Source organism: Canis aureus, chromosome 7 (genome assembly GCF_053574225.1).
Source record: "Canis aureus isolate CA01 chromosome 7, VMU_Caureus_v.1.0, whole genome shotgun sequence".
NCBI lineage: Eukaryota > Metazoa > Chordata > Mammalia > Carnivora > Canidae > Canis > Canis aureus.
Genome location: NC_135617.1, coordinates 28,698,277 through 28,714,459, shown reverse-complemented (window position 1 = coordinate 28,714,459; position 16,183 = coordinate 28,698,277). Strand labels below are relative to the sequence as shown.

The window sequence follows — 16,183 nt, the reverse complement described above, 5'->3', positions numbered from 1 at the left end:
GTCACGGGGACGCACATCTCTGGTGAATCGACTCGGGGACTTTTCCCAGTGCTTCGTTATTTCCCCCCTGGGGACGGAGATGCTGGGGCGTGAGGTCTGCTCCGCTCGTCCGAGGACCCCCCATCCCCCACGCCGCCCCTCCGCTCCGCGAGCCCCCTCCTTCCCTCCTTCGCCCCCCCGCCCCGCGTCCGCCCGGCGTCATCGCCCCCTTTCCCCTCCCATCTCCCCCGCGGCGCGCAGCTCGGCTCCGGCCTCCTCCGCAGTCTCCGCCACGAGCCGCCGGCGGTGCTGCGGGTCCGCGAGGCTCGTGGCTGCAGCCCGGCCGCCCCGCCCGCGCCGGCACCGCCCGGGGGCCTTGGATCCCAGCTGGGCAGCGCCCGAGCACCCGACAGGCTTCGCAGGTAAGGACGCAGCACCCCCCCACCCCACCCCCCACCCCGGACAGGGCAAGACCCAAGAATCTGGAAGTTTCCCGAGAAAGGCAGACCCGCCCGAGTGGAGCTGCTCTGCAGGGCTCCGAAGTAGGGCTCCAACTTAGCACTTAGAGACCTCAAAGAAACCACCCTCCCAGTAGGCAAGTGTGTGTGCCCGCCTCGGCGCAGTTTAATGTGAACAGTAACGGTGTTTGCATTGGACTATAAATGGAATTCTTTCTACTTCAGCAGTACCAGAGCGGACCCTCTTGATTTTTATGATTATTAACAGATGCCATTTGAAAGAGGTGTTAAAAACGTTCTTGGAAAGTCTACTCCGGTGGAAAGCCTCGTTGGCAGGGTTACTATGAAAGCTAGGAACAATTGTCTGTCTCAGACTTTTTTGTCTGTCTGTCTTTCATCAACTTGGCTGCACAGGTCAGCAAAAGGAGCAGTGAAAAACATTTTTAAAATGAGATGGTGACATGAAATGGAAAAGTCTTGTACTTGCTTTAAAAATCCCCCCCAAAAAAGGCAGGGGCGGGGGCGGGGTAGATAGACAAAGCAAGATTGGCCAAGTATTGGTCATTGTTGAAGCTGGGTGATGGGCACATGGGGTTGTATTATTTTCTCTACTTCTTTTTTCTTTTTAACTTTTCCCTCTCCTTTTGTGCAGTTGGGAAATTTTCCACAATAAAAAAGTTTTTTGAAAAGTTGTAGAAACACTCCCACCAGCTTCCTTTGACCTTTTTACACTGTCACTGATTTGAAAAGAAGCTGCTTGTCCTATCTAGGTATTTCCTCCCCTTTTATTAACACTGCTCACTTCTAAAATTAATTCTCATTTTATCCCCATACACTCCTCTCTACAGCGGATTATAAGAGTCCTATAATCCTGGAGAATTATGCTATGCTTAGAATCTGGTTTATAATTTAGAAGAGAGAATGTTCAAGTTCCAGCCAAATAAGACATCGAGGCTTGAAAGTAGTGGCCAAGTATATGGAATTTCATTTATATTAGGAAATATTAGAGGAACCCCTTTAGTGTGAGAGGAGGTTGAGCATGGATACTCGGCCCATATTTTCTTGCAGACAACTCAAACCTGTACATTCTTAAGAATCTTTTTCGTGTTTTTTTTAAAGATTTTATTTATTTATTCATGAGAGACACACAGAGAGAGAGGCAGAGACATAGGCAGAGGGAGAAGCAGGCTCCATGCATGGAGCCTGACGTGGGACTCGATCCCGGGACTCCAGGATCACGCCCTGAGCTAAAGGCAGACGCTCAACCACTGAGCCACCCAGAGTTCCCTTTTTCATGTTTTTAAATGTGAGATTGTTTAGCTTAGTGCTTGGCACATAGGTTGTGCACATTATATGTTAAGATAAACAATTGCTAATGTGAGTTAATATACCCTATCAAGTAAATTATTTATCTTTCTCTGCCCAGCGCTCAAATATCCAAGGCCAGCATATTGCATTTTAACAATAGAATCAGACTTGGAATTCTGGAGGCTGAAGCCACCTCAGCTGGCGTTGAGTTAACTTTGCAGATGAGAAATCTGAGATGAGAGGTTGGGAAACAGCACAGTCAAATTAGTGGGAGAAAAGTTATAACTTCACTTAACCCCATTTTTTCCCCAAAAGCTTCAAATAAGTTAAACTGATACACAATTGGCCAACAACATTGTGATCCTCAGATGCTTTAAAGCCTGCAGAGTAGCCAGCCTAATACATTCATATATATTCTTGGCTCTGAAAGGCCAACTTGCAAGATATAAAATAAGTCAGGAGCCATATGCTGCGTGCTTCCTATCTCAGTGGATGAGAGAGTCAGCACAAGGTTCCCTTGGGGCTTTCACCCCAAAGTTGATTTACACACAGCATATCCATTGCATAAATTGAAATGTCCATGCCCTGGAAAAAGAGCTAAAAAACAAAGGGGGTTTTATTTTTTATTGTGATGAGAAACAGAAGTTGTGGGTTACTGTAAAATAATCAACTGTGTAACTTTACCATCTTCCTACCCTCAAGTACTGCCAAATTTTTAAAGCAGACATTACTTTGTCTCCATTCCTGAAACTAAACTTGAAAATAGTGCTATGGTATGGTATTTTGAAAAGAAATTGGCACATTGACAATGAACTTTCTTGCCGTTTCTTTTCAGCATTGAGTCAGTGGACAGCTTATCCTCTGGTAATGGATTATAAAGTATTTGATAAACATATGTGGAATATTTGGCAAGTTGAAGATTTTCCTTTGTGTTGAAAGGCCTTGCAGCACATTTCGGGGACTATTTAGCAGTGCTGTAGGTCAGAGTGGAAGTGTGTTGGCACTACAATGGTTTTTGGAAAACCCACCTGCCAGAAAATTGTCTGGCTGTAGACAGCATCATCAGCCTTCAGTTCATCAGGATAGGCTTTGTAGCCCGTAGATGGGCTTTCTAAATGTGATAAATTCCATATGTAACGACCATTTAGTATATTATTAGCCAGTGGGATGTATCCCCCTGTTGAATCTTACATGCTTTAAAAATAAATTCTGTATCATAGCTCAGGGAATGTAAACAATTTAAACGCTACTTCAGATTTGCTATCAGCAGGCCAGCCCTGCCATCTAGTGGTGGCAGTACAGACAGCAGGCAGGTTGCTCCAGCGATCAGTGCTTTTAAGCTTCTTGAGGATCACTGATGGGTAAGTTACTTGTGTTTTCTCATTTGTGGCTTAGTCTGAGACTTAAATTTTTTTTAAAGATTTTATTTATTTATTCCTGAGACACAGAGAGAGAAATAGAGGCAGAGACACAGGCAGAGGGAGAAGCAGGCTCCATGCAGGGAGCCCGATGTGGGACTCGATCCCAGGTCTCCAGGATCACACCCTGGGCTGAAGGCAGCACTAAACCACTGAGCCACTGGGGCTGCCCAGACTTAAAATTTTTTTTAAACATTGTATTTATTCATGAGAGACACACAGAGAGAGGCAGAGACATAGGTAGAAGGAGAAGCCAGCTCCTTGCGGGGAGCCCAGTGCGGGACTCAATCCTAGGACCCTAGGATCATGCCCTGAGCCACTTGACCCCTGAGCCACCCAAGCATCCCTTAGTCTGAGACTTTAGAGCTGAGAGGTATGTTGGACGTGTTCCACTCCAGCTCCACAGGTTGGGAGGATTATCACAGAGGTTCTTTCTTAATTTAATTTATATTTTTAAAGATTTTATTTATTTATTTGAGGGAGAGAAAGTGAGAGGAAGAAAGAGGGGAGAGAGAGAGGGAGAGGGAGAGAACGAGCAGAGGGGAGAGGGGCAGAGGGAGAGGGAGAAGCAGACTCCCCGCAGAGCAGGGAGCTGGATTACAGGCTTGATTCCAGGATGGCGGGATCCTGACCTGAGCCAAAGGCAGATGCTTAACCGACTGAGCCACCCAGACGCCCCTATCAGCAGAGGTTCTTAAGGAAAGAAACTCTGAAATGGTGCATAACATAGAACTCAGTATGTGTATGTTGAATAAACACATTTATCTACCCCGTTCTAGTTCTTGTCTCTGGCAATATTGCTCCACGCCACCAAAAGGTTTTAACTTGATCTTCTCTTTTTAGTTGGAAAACTGCATGACTGTTTAATTTTCCTTAAAATGAAAATCTTCCTTTATGTCAAAGTGTCTGAACCAAACTTTCTTTTCCACTTTATGTCACTCCCTACTGTTCTGCCTTTCTAAACATCCAGGGCAGACAGTTGTAAAAACTAGGCTCTTAATGTATCTGCTGCTGCTGCTGTAAAAATGATCAAAAGCATAGAGATTTAAAACAACATGTTATCTCACAGTTCTGGAATCCAGAAGTGTCAAGAGGGTCCACGGGATTGCATTCCTTCTGGGAATTTGAGGAGAGAATTTGTTTCCTTGCCCTCTGCAGGCTCTAGAGGCCGCCTACAATGACCCTCCTTCATATAAGGATACCAGTGATTGCATGGGCCTCACCTGGATAATCCCAGCTAATCTCCTCTTGTAAGAATTCACTAAAGCACACGTGCAGTCTCCCTTACCCTGGAAAGAACATATTCACAGGTGCCGGAGATTCAGATGGGGCTTTCTTCGGGAGCCGTTATTGGGCTTGCCACAATGAGGTGCATGGCCGTTAGAGATGTTTGAGATCCCTTCTAAATATCTACCTATGTTTTGATTCCTTTTGTTTGATATTAATAATGATTGCTGTCATTTGTGGGTGCTTGCTGTGCCCTAAGATACAGCATATTCGTTTCTCTCAGAAATACTCTAAAATACTATTCGTGTTTAACCAGTGTTGGAAATCCTGCTGGGAGAGGTTAGTAACCCTCATGAGATCATATGCCCGCAAAGCCCGCTGCCTCCGTCATCACTGAAACGCCTTCTGTTATAATCACTGACACTGCTGCTTTCTCCTCACCATGCTTCCAGACACAGGGTAACCGAACCGCTGTCTCCAGGCAGCTCTCCAGTCAGTGACTGACATTAGGTGAGGGCCTCAAGGGGAATTAGACTTTGCAAAATACCCATTCTCCCCCACATCAGCGCCCCTTGTGTGAGGGTGACTATTAAAGCTCCTGCAAGTGACCTCTGCAACCGAATGCATGTGATGCCCGTTGCACACCTGCTTACTCTCCCTGTTAATGCTCCTCCTCTCCCACTGTGGCTGTTTGCCTAAACCAGCACTCCTGCCTTCAGGATGGAGAGTATCTGGGCCAGGCCCTGGTGTCTACCTGTTGTGTGTCAATCTTTCGCGGGCGGGTGGAAGACGAAAGTGGAGCAGAAGTGAAGGCAGCTGTGCATATTTCTGCATGTATGTAGTGTGTGCATGTGGGAGTTGTCGGGAGGGGCAGATGGCTGGAAACATAAAAGGCTAAATAAAACACAGGCGTGTTATTAAAAGTGGCTATGCAATAGTTTCTGTGTCATAACATACACATTAGGTAGAAGTAGGTGTTGGCTCTCCAAGGTCATTGATGTGAGCAGTCCCTGACCCACACCACCCCTACAAAATCTTTGACAGGTTCATGTAAAATTATGTTCTATGGGAGCGCAGTATACACACGAATTTGGACAAGTACCTAATTATACAGAGCAAGGGACCAGATGCAGAGACAGGCCTGAGTAAGTACAAATCAATACCTGGTGAGGGAGAGCAACTCCTTCCCTGCAAATTCTTTTCTTTTTTTCTCTGGCTTTATTGAAGTATAATTGACAAAATAAACGATGCATATTTAAGGTGTACATCATGATATTTATGGTAAGTCAGCATTCTTATTTTCATATAAAGGAAAAATAATTCATTTGAAATATTTAGTATAGTGAACAATCATCTAATCTTTCATTAGTCCACCTGTCCTACTTAAGCTTAACTATACAGTTCTTGGGGTAAAAAAAAAAACCCAAAACAGAAGGGGCATTGAGTCTTATAATTATGTTGTGCTATAGTAAAGTTCTACACACTCTAGAATAGACTCACTCGAAAATGTAGATTTTTATTTCACTGTAAACCACTCCCTTGAAATAATTATTTTGACATTGACTCTGTTTCTTTTTAGGCTGAAGGCCTGATGCAGTTCTAGAATTCCTAATGTAGATCCAGGCTATAAATAAGACACAGGAAATGCAATTCAAGTGTTCTGTGGCTGGGTAATGTTTAATCACACTTAAGTTTAAAAGCTCTGAGAAAAATATATTTCAAAGCCACAGATATTCACAGACGTGAGTAATTAGGAAAGCATTCATTGGGAAGTCTCTAAAATGTAGCTGTTCTTGAGCAAAAAAATCACAAAACAAAGAAAAGGGGAGTTTGCGAGTGTGTCTAAAACTATCCTGAAATAAAAATATTTGTTTAGTTTTAGAAAACTAAGTGCTATAGCTTTGGCTTAAGTAATAAACTATTTTAAAGTGATATTAATTCACCCATTAAAGTAGAATAATAATTATAAAAGGACCTATTATTGACTGCTTACTATGCTCTGGGCTCAGAGATAATTCTCTGGCTATATCATTTTACTTAATCCCCACGGTTTTGTTCTAGGGTAGAGATTACTATTTTCCCCACTTTGCAGACGAGGACGCTGAAACCAAACTTAATGAATTGTCCAAATTCATTCACCCAGTAAGTGGTAAAGAGGAGACTTAGTCCAAGTGTTCTTAACTCCTCGGTCAATACCCATAACCACAACACTGGTACAGATGGTCCAATATTCTAAATACTATCAGCAATCACACCTCTAAGAAAGCATGAACAAACAGAGGAATAGTAAGTTATCTCTTGTAGTTTTGTGTGGTTATTTCTATTAATATAGACCAAGTACAAATGTGGAGTAAGTCTGCTCCATTGGTAATTCGTAGATGAATTCTACAAATCCTGATTCTTGCTTCCTCCCTAATTTCTTTCTACTCCATTTGTCCTCATGATCCAACCTATAATCAACTGTGTGTACACTGACTCATGGCGGAGACCCATAACCTCACTTTTGTTTACCAAAATTGGAATTTGAAGCCCCAAATCCAAGGCATCTGGAAAGTGACAGTGAAGGTCACAATTATGACGGAAAACAGGAAAAAGGAGGATGAAGGAAGACACGGGACATTAAAGCTTTCAAAATATTATGGCTGCCCCGCCAATTGGGACTGTGTCTCTTTAGATCAATGAGTTGGTGCTTTTTGGATGATGGGCACATGTAGATGTGTCCACTGAACCATGGATTGCTCTATCGGTAAGAGCTATCATTTACCTTACACTGACATTTTACCACAAGGCAAACTTAGATTTTTCCAAAAGAAGTATCCTTAAACATTTGTCCAATTTTAAATTACAGGCCAAATTAGGCTAACTAAATTCATGTCCTCTTATTACTGTGATTCTGAAGTCATATTATAAGGCTCTGCCCTTCCCATGCCCAAGGATAGATGTGGGCATAGCTTTTTTTCCTGTGGTACACTGTAACAGAGCAACAGAGCTCCCTCAAAGGACTCCAGACAGGGCTGGCAACTCCATGCTCTTGCATAATTTGTAGCATCAGATGTTGGAAGCATTACATGCAAGCCTACTGAGTTTTTTAAATTGAAGTATAGTTGACATGCGATGTTACATTAGTTCCAGGCATGTAACATAGTGATTTGACAATTCTGTAGGTTATATTGTCTGTGCTCACCATGCATGTCGCTACAGTGGGTCACCCTACAGCGCTATTATAATACCATTGACTGAATTCCCTCATCTGTCCCTTTTATTCCCATGACTTAACCATGACTGGAAGCCTATAGCTCCCACTCCGCCTCACCCATTTTGCTCATTCTTCCCCTTCCCCCCAGCCTACTGAATTTGAGTCTTTTCAGATGTGTTATTAACTTACTTATATGAAAGTATGTTTTTTCTTTATTAATAGCTGAACCATTTGATATTAGCAGTTGCTAACACAGTAAAAGAGCAAAGCTTAGAATAGATTTGTACCCAAAGATGAAGCAGAGGTCATTTGGAACTTGGTTAAGCAATTATCCCTGGATAAATTGCCTTCTGGGCTATGGCTCAAGATGCTGCCCCAGGGCCTTTACTATGGCAGTGGTTCTCAAACTGTACTGAGTATCTGAATTACCTGGAGGGCTATAGTCAAAACACGGATAGCTGGGAATCCCACCACCCATCCCCTTCCCTGCCATTATGGAGAGTTTTGGGAAGTAGCTCTGGGTTGGGCCCTGAGAATTAGCATTTTAAACAAGATCCTGGGTGATGCTGACACTGCTGCCAGGTCTAGGACTGCAGTCCTGGCATCCTTAAATATGGTAGAGTTATTTTGCCATACAACTATGAACTTTTGTTAACTAATAACATTATTTTGAGTTGTTCCTATTTTGAGTCCAAAGGCAGGAAAATAAAAACCAATGTCCCAGCTCAAAGCAGGCAGGAGGACTTTCCTCTTCCTCACAGTAGGGTCAGCTTTTTCATTCTATGTAGGCCTTCCACTGATTAGATGAGGGTCACTCACGTTCAAGAGGGAAGCCGGCATTAGTCAATCTACCAATTCCAATGCTACTCTCTTCCAGAAACACCCTCATAGATGCACTCAGAATAATGTTTGGCCAAATATCTGGGTACTCTTTGGCCTAGTCAAGTTGACACATAAAATTAATCATTACACGGGGCTTTCTTAAAAGTCTGCCTAGAGAATTATGGCACAGAGTCCATGTATTATTGGTAAAGAGTAAGGGAATTTCTATATTTGAGATTCATGTTCAGTGATTTGTGTAGCAAAAGATCATTACCATATAATATTTGCATTCTGCCTTTCTAATCCCTAAATAGTCTTAGTTGTAAGGCTAAATTAAATAGTAGTGAGAAAAAAAAAAAAAACCTAACTGGGGAAACGATATCACAGTACCATGATTTAGATATCCTCCGTTTTGCCTGGGAATGCCTTTCACACATTTATTACTCCACGGATCATTAGTATGAAGTCTTAACATGTACGGTGTGATTTTTGTATTTCTCACCGTGGATATTTGGCTGACTTTCAGTCTTTGGTGTATATATTTTTTTAAGATTTACTTATTCATTTGAGAGAGAGAGCGTGTGTAAGAGTGGGGGCAGGGGCAAAGGGAGAGGGAGAAGGACAGAAGCAGACTCCCCACTGAGTGGTGAGCCCATTGCAGAACTCAATCCCAGGACCCTGAGATCACAACACAAGCCAAAATGAAAAGCCAGTCGCCCAACCGACTGAGCCACCCAGGCACCCCTCTTTGGTGTATTCTTCTTCTTCTTTATTTTATTTCTTTATTTGAGAATAAAGAAATTCTCTTTATTCTCAAATAAAGAAATAATTAGAAATAAAGAAATAAATTCTCTTTATTCTCAAATAAAGAAATAATTAGAAATAAAGAAATAAATTCTCTTTATTCTCAAATAAAGAAATAATTAGAAATAAAGAAATAAATTCTCTTTATTTGAGAATAAAGAATTCTCTTTTCTTTATTCTTATTGGTTAAGAGAGAAAGAGGGAGAGAGGGAGAGAGTGCAAGGGGGAAGGAGGAGAGGGAGAGGGAGAAGCAGACTCTCCATTGAGCAGGGAGCCCGAAGTAGGGCTTGATCCCAGGACCCTAAGATCATGGCCTCACCCAAAGGCAGATGCTTAGCTGAGTAAGCCACCCAGGTGCCCTGTAGTGTATTCTTATATTAAGTTCACAATGGATAGCTGTTGTCATAAAGAACTAAATTAATAAAATTGATTTTTATAGATTTTGTTGCCTACACTAAAAGTTTTTCTTGATTGAAATTTTGCTAAGAATCAAGTAGATATATCAAATACACACACATTAAAAAAATAATCCATTTTGCTTTGTTGTTAGGCTAAGGGGCAGCAAATAACTATGATTTTAGCTTTATTTTAGGCAAAGACATAATTTTTCATCTTGAGAACTACCCACTTAAACATGATTTAAAGGCCTCAATAGTTACTGAGTTTTTAGTCTTTTTCACTATAATTCAGTTAAATAAAACTGACAAAATAGTTCATTGTGAAAATTGCATAGGAGATGACAAAATACTAACTAGCTCAACAAAATCATTACCAATATAATTCTTGCTTTGTATAAAGTGACATTTGTCATGGTGATGATTAGAAAATATTGTGATATGAGTGTGGATTTTTTTCTGAATTAGGTTCTTTATTGATTTTTTGATGATATCCATCACTCTGTACAGAAGAGTGCCCTGTCTCCAAAATAAAATTACAAGCTATTTAGCAAATAAGACAGTCTAATATTAATCAGAATCACCATTGCTCCGCCTTCAAGTATGAGTAGATAAAAAAAAATGGAAATTGCAAAACTTCTATGTAATTTTGCTGATGCCAAATCATGGTAAAGATTATTCTAGGGCAGCCCAGATGGCTCAATGGTTTAGCACCGCCTTCAGCCCGGGGCCTGATCCTGGAGACCCAGGATCGAGTCCCACGTCGGGCTCCCTGCATGGAGCCTACTTCTCTCTCTGCCTTTGTCTCTGCCTCTCTCTCTCTGTATCTCTCATTAATAAATAAATAAAATCTAAAAAAAATTATTCTAAATTTGCTCAATATGTCCAAATATATGATGATACAAATTAATTATGTCATGTTTCAGTGAATACATCATGTTTAAACAGTAAAGTGGTTCATGTAGTATATGTTTTTGTTTTACCAAAAGAATGCTATCAGTGTGTTAACAAACTTCTCTACTTGTATATGGCCAGATGAACTCTCTTATGTCAAAAGATGCCCATATTCAACTCTGCCTCAGAGATAACTTTTGCTTTTCATGACAGTGCATAGGATCTTGCAGGTGTGCCATGGGTTGTGGGCCATTCCTAAGATTTCTCATTAGCTTTTTTTCCATGCCAAAACCCCCCCCAAAAAATCCCCAAACAAAAAGCAACCTTATCAGAAAACATTAAGAGTAATGGTACTGTAGGAATAATCTGACCTTGAATTGTCCCAGCTTTCTTTTTTTTTTTTTTTTTAAATTTTTTTTTTAATTTTTATTTATTTATGATAGTCACAGAGAGAGAGAGAGAGAGAGGCAGAGACATAGGCAGAGGGAGAAGCAGGCTCCATGCACCGGGAGCCCGATGTGGGATTCGATCCTGGGTCTCCAGAATCGCGCCCTGGGCCAAAGGCAGGCGCCAAACCGCTGCGCCACCCAGGGATCCCGTCCCAGCTTTCTATAAAATGAATAGCATATGATAAGCCTTGATATTTTAGCTATTGGTCAAAAATGACTTGGAGCATAGCTCACAAACAGTAGCGACCTGGAAGTTCAAAATTGCTGCTCCAAAGAATATTACCACTGTCCCCTACCTACACAAAGCAAAAACTGATAAACATCGATTCTACGAAACAGATTTACATACTAGTGAGCCTAGAGAAGCAGGAAAAAAGGCAAGAAGATGTAAATAGAAGAGGTATTATATAATTTATTAAACATTGGCAACTTAAAAAATATTTAACAAAAGCACTGCTCTTAGATGATGAGACTAATATGAAAGGGGACTATATTTAATCATGATCATATTTCCCCAAGTGGCAAATTCAGAACCACGATCTTAAATTCTTACAGCTAATTTTAATACATGGTAAAGTTCTACTGTGAGGCATTTTTGTATGTTGCTTTGCTTAGGTGGTAGTTCCAGGCACAACTTGGTTTTAAGAAAAGTGCATGGTACATTGCACCATCGGTCAGCCAGGTCTGCAAACCATGGTTTAAGGAAATTCACTGTATTATAATGAACATTTTCTGAGCTCTGTACTAGGCATTTATATATACTCTAGGAATGAGGAATTTATGATCCCTGCTCTTAAAAAGCTAAGTGTAGGGGAAAGTATGGGACATCTGTGGCTTTTTTCTAAATCACCTGGAAATAAGGTTGTAGGAGACGTAGGAAGGAATCCTCAGGCAATAGAGAACCCCAGTTCTCCACTCCATCTTACCCTCCCATGTGTTGGGCTGTCTGGGGAAGTAGAGGCAGATATGGCAGGTGGGGGTGGGGGAAGGTGGGGTAGGGCTGGTGGAAGGAAGGTTGGGTGAAATACAATTTACTAATTTTGGAAGTCTGTGAGCCTACTGAGCAAAGTGTTTATCTAATCTCAGTAAAATCTAAGTACAGTGCAAATAAGGACTCCTATTTGTGGTGATGGTACATTTCTAAATGAAAGGGATAAGTAATATACTTAAAAAGGGAACATTATAAAGCCTCTCTTTGTTTTTATATTTTTAAGGACAAAGGAGAAAAAGGAGAACAAAATGGAAAATATGCTATTTTGTTGGATGTTTTTCACCCTCGGGTGGACCCTCATTGATGGATCTGAAATGGAACAGGATTTTATGTGGCACTTGAGAAAAATACCCAGGGTTGTCAGTGACAGGACTTTCCATCTCACCAGCCCCACCTTTGAGGCAGATGCTAAGATGGTGCTCAACAGAGTGTGTGGCATTGAATGCCAGAAAGAACTCCCAGCTCCCAGCCTTTCTGATCTGGAAGATTCTCTTTCCTATGAGACCGTCTTTGAGAATGGCACCCGAACCTTGACCAGAGTGAAAATTCAAGATGTGGTCCTTGAGCCAACTCAAAATATCAGCATGAAAGGAGTATCTGTTAGGAGAAAGAGACAGGTCTATGGCACAGACAGCAGGTTCAGCATCTTGGACAAAAAGTTCTTAACCAATTTCCCTTTCAATACAGCTGTGAAGCTGTCCACGGGCTGCAGTGGCATTCTCATTTCCCCCAGCCATGTTCTAACAGCTGCCCACTGTGTGCATGATGGAAAGGACTATATCAAAGGGAGTAAAAAGCTAAGGGTAGGGCTGTTGAAGATGAGAAATAAGGGTGGTGGCAAGAAACGTAGGGGTTCTAAGAGGAGCAGGAGAGAAGTGAATGGTGGTGACCAGCGAGAGGGTGCCAAAGACAATCTGGAGAGAGCCAAGGGTGGAAGAAGAAGAAAGGAATCTGGTCGGGGTCAGAGAGTCGCTGAGGGGAGGCCCTCCTTCCAGTGGACCCGGGTTAAGAATACCCACATCCCCAAAGGCTGGGCTAGAGGAGGGAAGGGGGATGCTGCCTTGGACTATGACTATGCTCTTCTGGAGTTGAAGCGCGCTCACAAAAAGAAATACATGGAACTAGGAATCAGTCCAACCATCAAGAAGCTGCCTGGGGGAATGATCCACTTCTCAGGATTTGATCATGATAGGGCTGACCAGTTAGTCTACCGGTTTTGTAGTGTGTCCGATGAATCCAGTGATCTGCTCTATCAATATTGTGATGCTGAATCGGGCTCCACTGGTTCTGGGGTCTATCTACGTCTGAAAGAGCCAGATAAAAAGAACTGGAAGCGCAAAATCATTGCAGTCTATTCAGGCCATCAATGGGTGGATGTCCACGGTGTTCAGAAGGACTACAATGTGGCTGTGCGCATCACTCCCCTCAAGTACGCCCAGATTTGCCTCTGGATTCATGGAGATAAGGCCAACTGTACTTACGGCTAACAGAAATCTGTACAGAGTCCATGGATTTTCTAAATCGCAGAGCACACTAGTTACAATTATTGTAGCAAGATCACTTCATAGGCTATGCCTGGACTTGAACCCTATCAATAATAGCATTCAACATTTTTATAAATTTATCTTTTCAAAATTAGGAGCTTTTCATATGTTTAAAAAATCCTTAGGTACAAATGCTGAAACTAGATGGGCACCTCAATGTCAAGGATATATTCTTCTTTACATGGTGATAAGTATTTGTGGGAAGTCTTTTGTTTCTATCTGCCTTCTTCAAATTAGACACTTTAAAACTTGTTTAAAACTTCAAACTGGTACTATAATTATGTGATTTCTTAAAGGACTTATTCTCAGGGTCCTACTCTAAGAATCTAATAGGGTGCTGGTGCATATTAAATGTGAAACCACATATACAGATGTAGACAGTAACATGATTAGAGGAAGGATAGAGACAGTAATTTACAACAGTTTGTACCGCCTGGAGATGGACCCATTCGGCTCATGCCCTCTGTGTTTATATAGTATATTCTGTTGGGTCTGAGAAACTTTGGTTTAGTTTTTTTTTTTTTTTTTTTTTAAGAATTATAAGGTACAGCAAGCTTTATAAACAAAACTATCAACTATTTTACTGCTTTAAAAAATATCGACTGAAGTGTGTATTATTTAAAAATGGGAGAAATACTTTGTTCTATGAAATGAATCTAGTTTAAAAGTAGGGAAGCTGAGGTATTTTAGGATCTCAAGTTATTATTTAACTGAAGTTCAAAACATGGATTTTTCATGAATGCAGAGGGAAGACAGTTCACAAGTTATAAATGATTTTGAAAGCCTCATCATTTAATACTAGTCTCCTGTGTGTGAGGTGTTAGAGTTTGAGGAGCAGGAATTTTAGTCTTTCTCAAGAAAGAGCCTTTCCCCTTGACAGATTTCAGCTTTCTTAATAGGGCCATACACATATTATTTGGGTGATTTCTCTGACTAGTGTTTTTAGATAAATCTCTAAAAATGAATATAATTGACACATATAAATTTAAAAGAAGGGTCTGATTATTTTCATTATTATTATTTCAGACCAAGGCTGTGCTGTCGCGCTGGCCATCATGGCAGCCCCAGCAACAGAATCAGAATCCCGGGTCTGCTTTCAGGCAAAACACAGAGTAGTTACGTATTTCTTGAATGAACGAACAGGTATTTGCTGAATGGTTGTAAAAGGAGTTTCGCTCAGGCTATTATGTTTAAAGGGTTTTAGTGATTTACAAGTGAGAGCACCATAAAATTCAGGAATTGAGGCCTAATTTCTGGTCTGCTGTTTTTGGCAGTTCCTACAGCACACATTCTTTTCTCTTGTGATTCACCTGAGTCACTGATTCTGCCAGAGTTCAAATTTATTTTACATGTTATTTTTTTAAGAGAAAGGGGAGTATACCCTTGTTTAGTATGCAAAAGAATATTTGATAAGATTGTGATAAAAGGTGGTTTTATGAATCTTGTCCAAAATAGCTGGAATTCAATACAAGTATACATTCTTTACTGCAATTCTGTTTAAAAAACCATTCAATAAAAAATTAAAAATAAATCATAACTTTTACTGTATCTGTAAATATGTTTTATAATCAGGATCTTAGTGAATATTAAATTAACTGTGTCATTTACTAAAAAATGATTTTATTTAACTCCAAATGCATTTCACTAAGCAGTATTTTATCCTTGGTGCTAGTGGGATAGGGCTATTGACTCAAAAGATTTTGATCAAATCATTTTGGGGAACATCTCTATGATCATTCCAACAGAAAGAAACACAAATTTCAATGTGAATTTTGCACACTTATAAGCTTGGAAACACACAAAATCTTCATCTTAGATTCTTAGAAAATAATTCCTGGGATTTGTGTAAGTTCAGAATAACTTATGATATTCTTGGTGTTGATAGTTTGTAGCCTAAGCTTAAATTCTAAATCCATATGATTTCCTTAAAATCATTGTACTTTGAAAAATATAAAATTTAGCCTATTTTTTTTTGCAAAGGTTTATTTTATTTTGCCATTCTCTTTTCCAAGTGAATCATGAACCATTTATAACTTAGGGCCACTAAAGTATACTTATATTATTCAGAAAGTTTTACTTCACATACTTTTCCTGTTATACTTACCAGATTTGAAATAGAAATTGACTTCACTTAGCTGAAGGGGATACACTCATGCACACACATGATGTCTACTGTGTGCAAAGAACTATAGTGACTTTTTGTCTGAAGAAACTTAACAGTGATTTGAATTCAAGTAACTCCTTATAAATATTTACAAAACAGCTGAAATTTAGAATTATATGGTTTTTATTTTACCCAAATAATGTATTTCATCTTGTTTTTTTCTTGTTCAAATTGGTGTGTGGGCAGAAGAGACAACATTTTTTTGCTTTTTCGATGTGCTTATTTAAATCCCAAATGTTCTTAGCGCCTGCCTTTGGCCCAGGGCGCGATCCTGGAGACCCGGGATCGAATCCTACATCAGGCTCCCGGTGCATGGAGCCTGCTTCTCCCTCTGCCTGTGTCTCTACCTCTCTCTCTCTCACTGTGTGCCTATCATAAAAAAACAAAAAACAAAAAACAAAAAACCCAAATATTCTTTTTGAAAAAATATTTAAATGCATATTTGACTAAGATCAGAGTTCCAGACAAATCATTGGCCTTTTTATTTATAGATCAAAGAATTCTTCGAAATTCTTCTTTTCCTAGATAGAATCT

The 16,183-nt window shown here is 40.5% G+C and overlaps 1 protein-coding gene and 1 long non-coding RNA gene across 5 annotated transcripts in view; both read left to right on the top strand.

Moving 5' to 3' along the window:
- The window catches only part of LOC144317189 (uncharacterized), a 28,391-nt gene that overhangs the window by 565 nt on the left and 11,643 nt on the right, over positions 1-16,183 (top strand). The gene's annotated exons all lie outside the window — the stretch shown is intronic.
- Positions 250-15,016, top strand: PRSS35 (serine protease 35). 4 transcript variants are annotated; one of them, XM_077903219.1, is made up of 3 exons: positions 4,640-4,900; positions 5,110-5,535; positions 12,165-15,016. In XM_077903219.1, the coding sequence occupies exons 2-3, from the start codon at positions 5,456-5,458 to the stop codon at positions 13,426-13,428; spliced, it is 1,344 nt and encodes a 447-aa protein (XP_077759345.1). In that variant the 5' UTR covers positions 4,640-4,900; positions 5,110-5,455; the 3' UTR covers positions 13,429-15,016. The 4 variants fall into 4 exon arrangements, with proteins under 4 accessions (XP_077759348.1, XP_077759345.1, XP_077759344.1 ...); XM_077903218.1 differs by having other exon boundaries at positions 4,640-5,224; positions 5,435-5,535; XM_077903220.1 differs by lacking the exon at positions 4,640-4,900 and adding an exon at positions 6,920-7,136 and having other exon boundaries at positions 5,454-5,535.

Coding starts and splice junctions, on each gene's coding strand:
- PRSS35 (XM_077903219.1), top strand. CDS start 5,456: ATGGGAGCGCAGTATACACACGAATTTGGACAAGTACCTAATTATACA. Junction 5,536..12,164: donor AGATGCAGAGACAGGCCTGA/GTAAGTACAAAT, acceptor TATATTTTTAAG/GACAAAGGAGAAAAAGGAGA.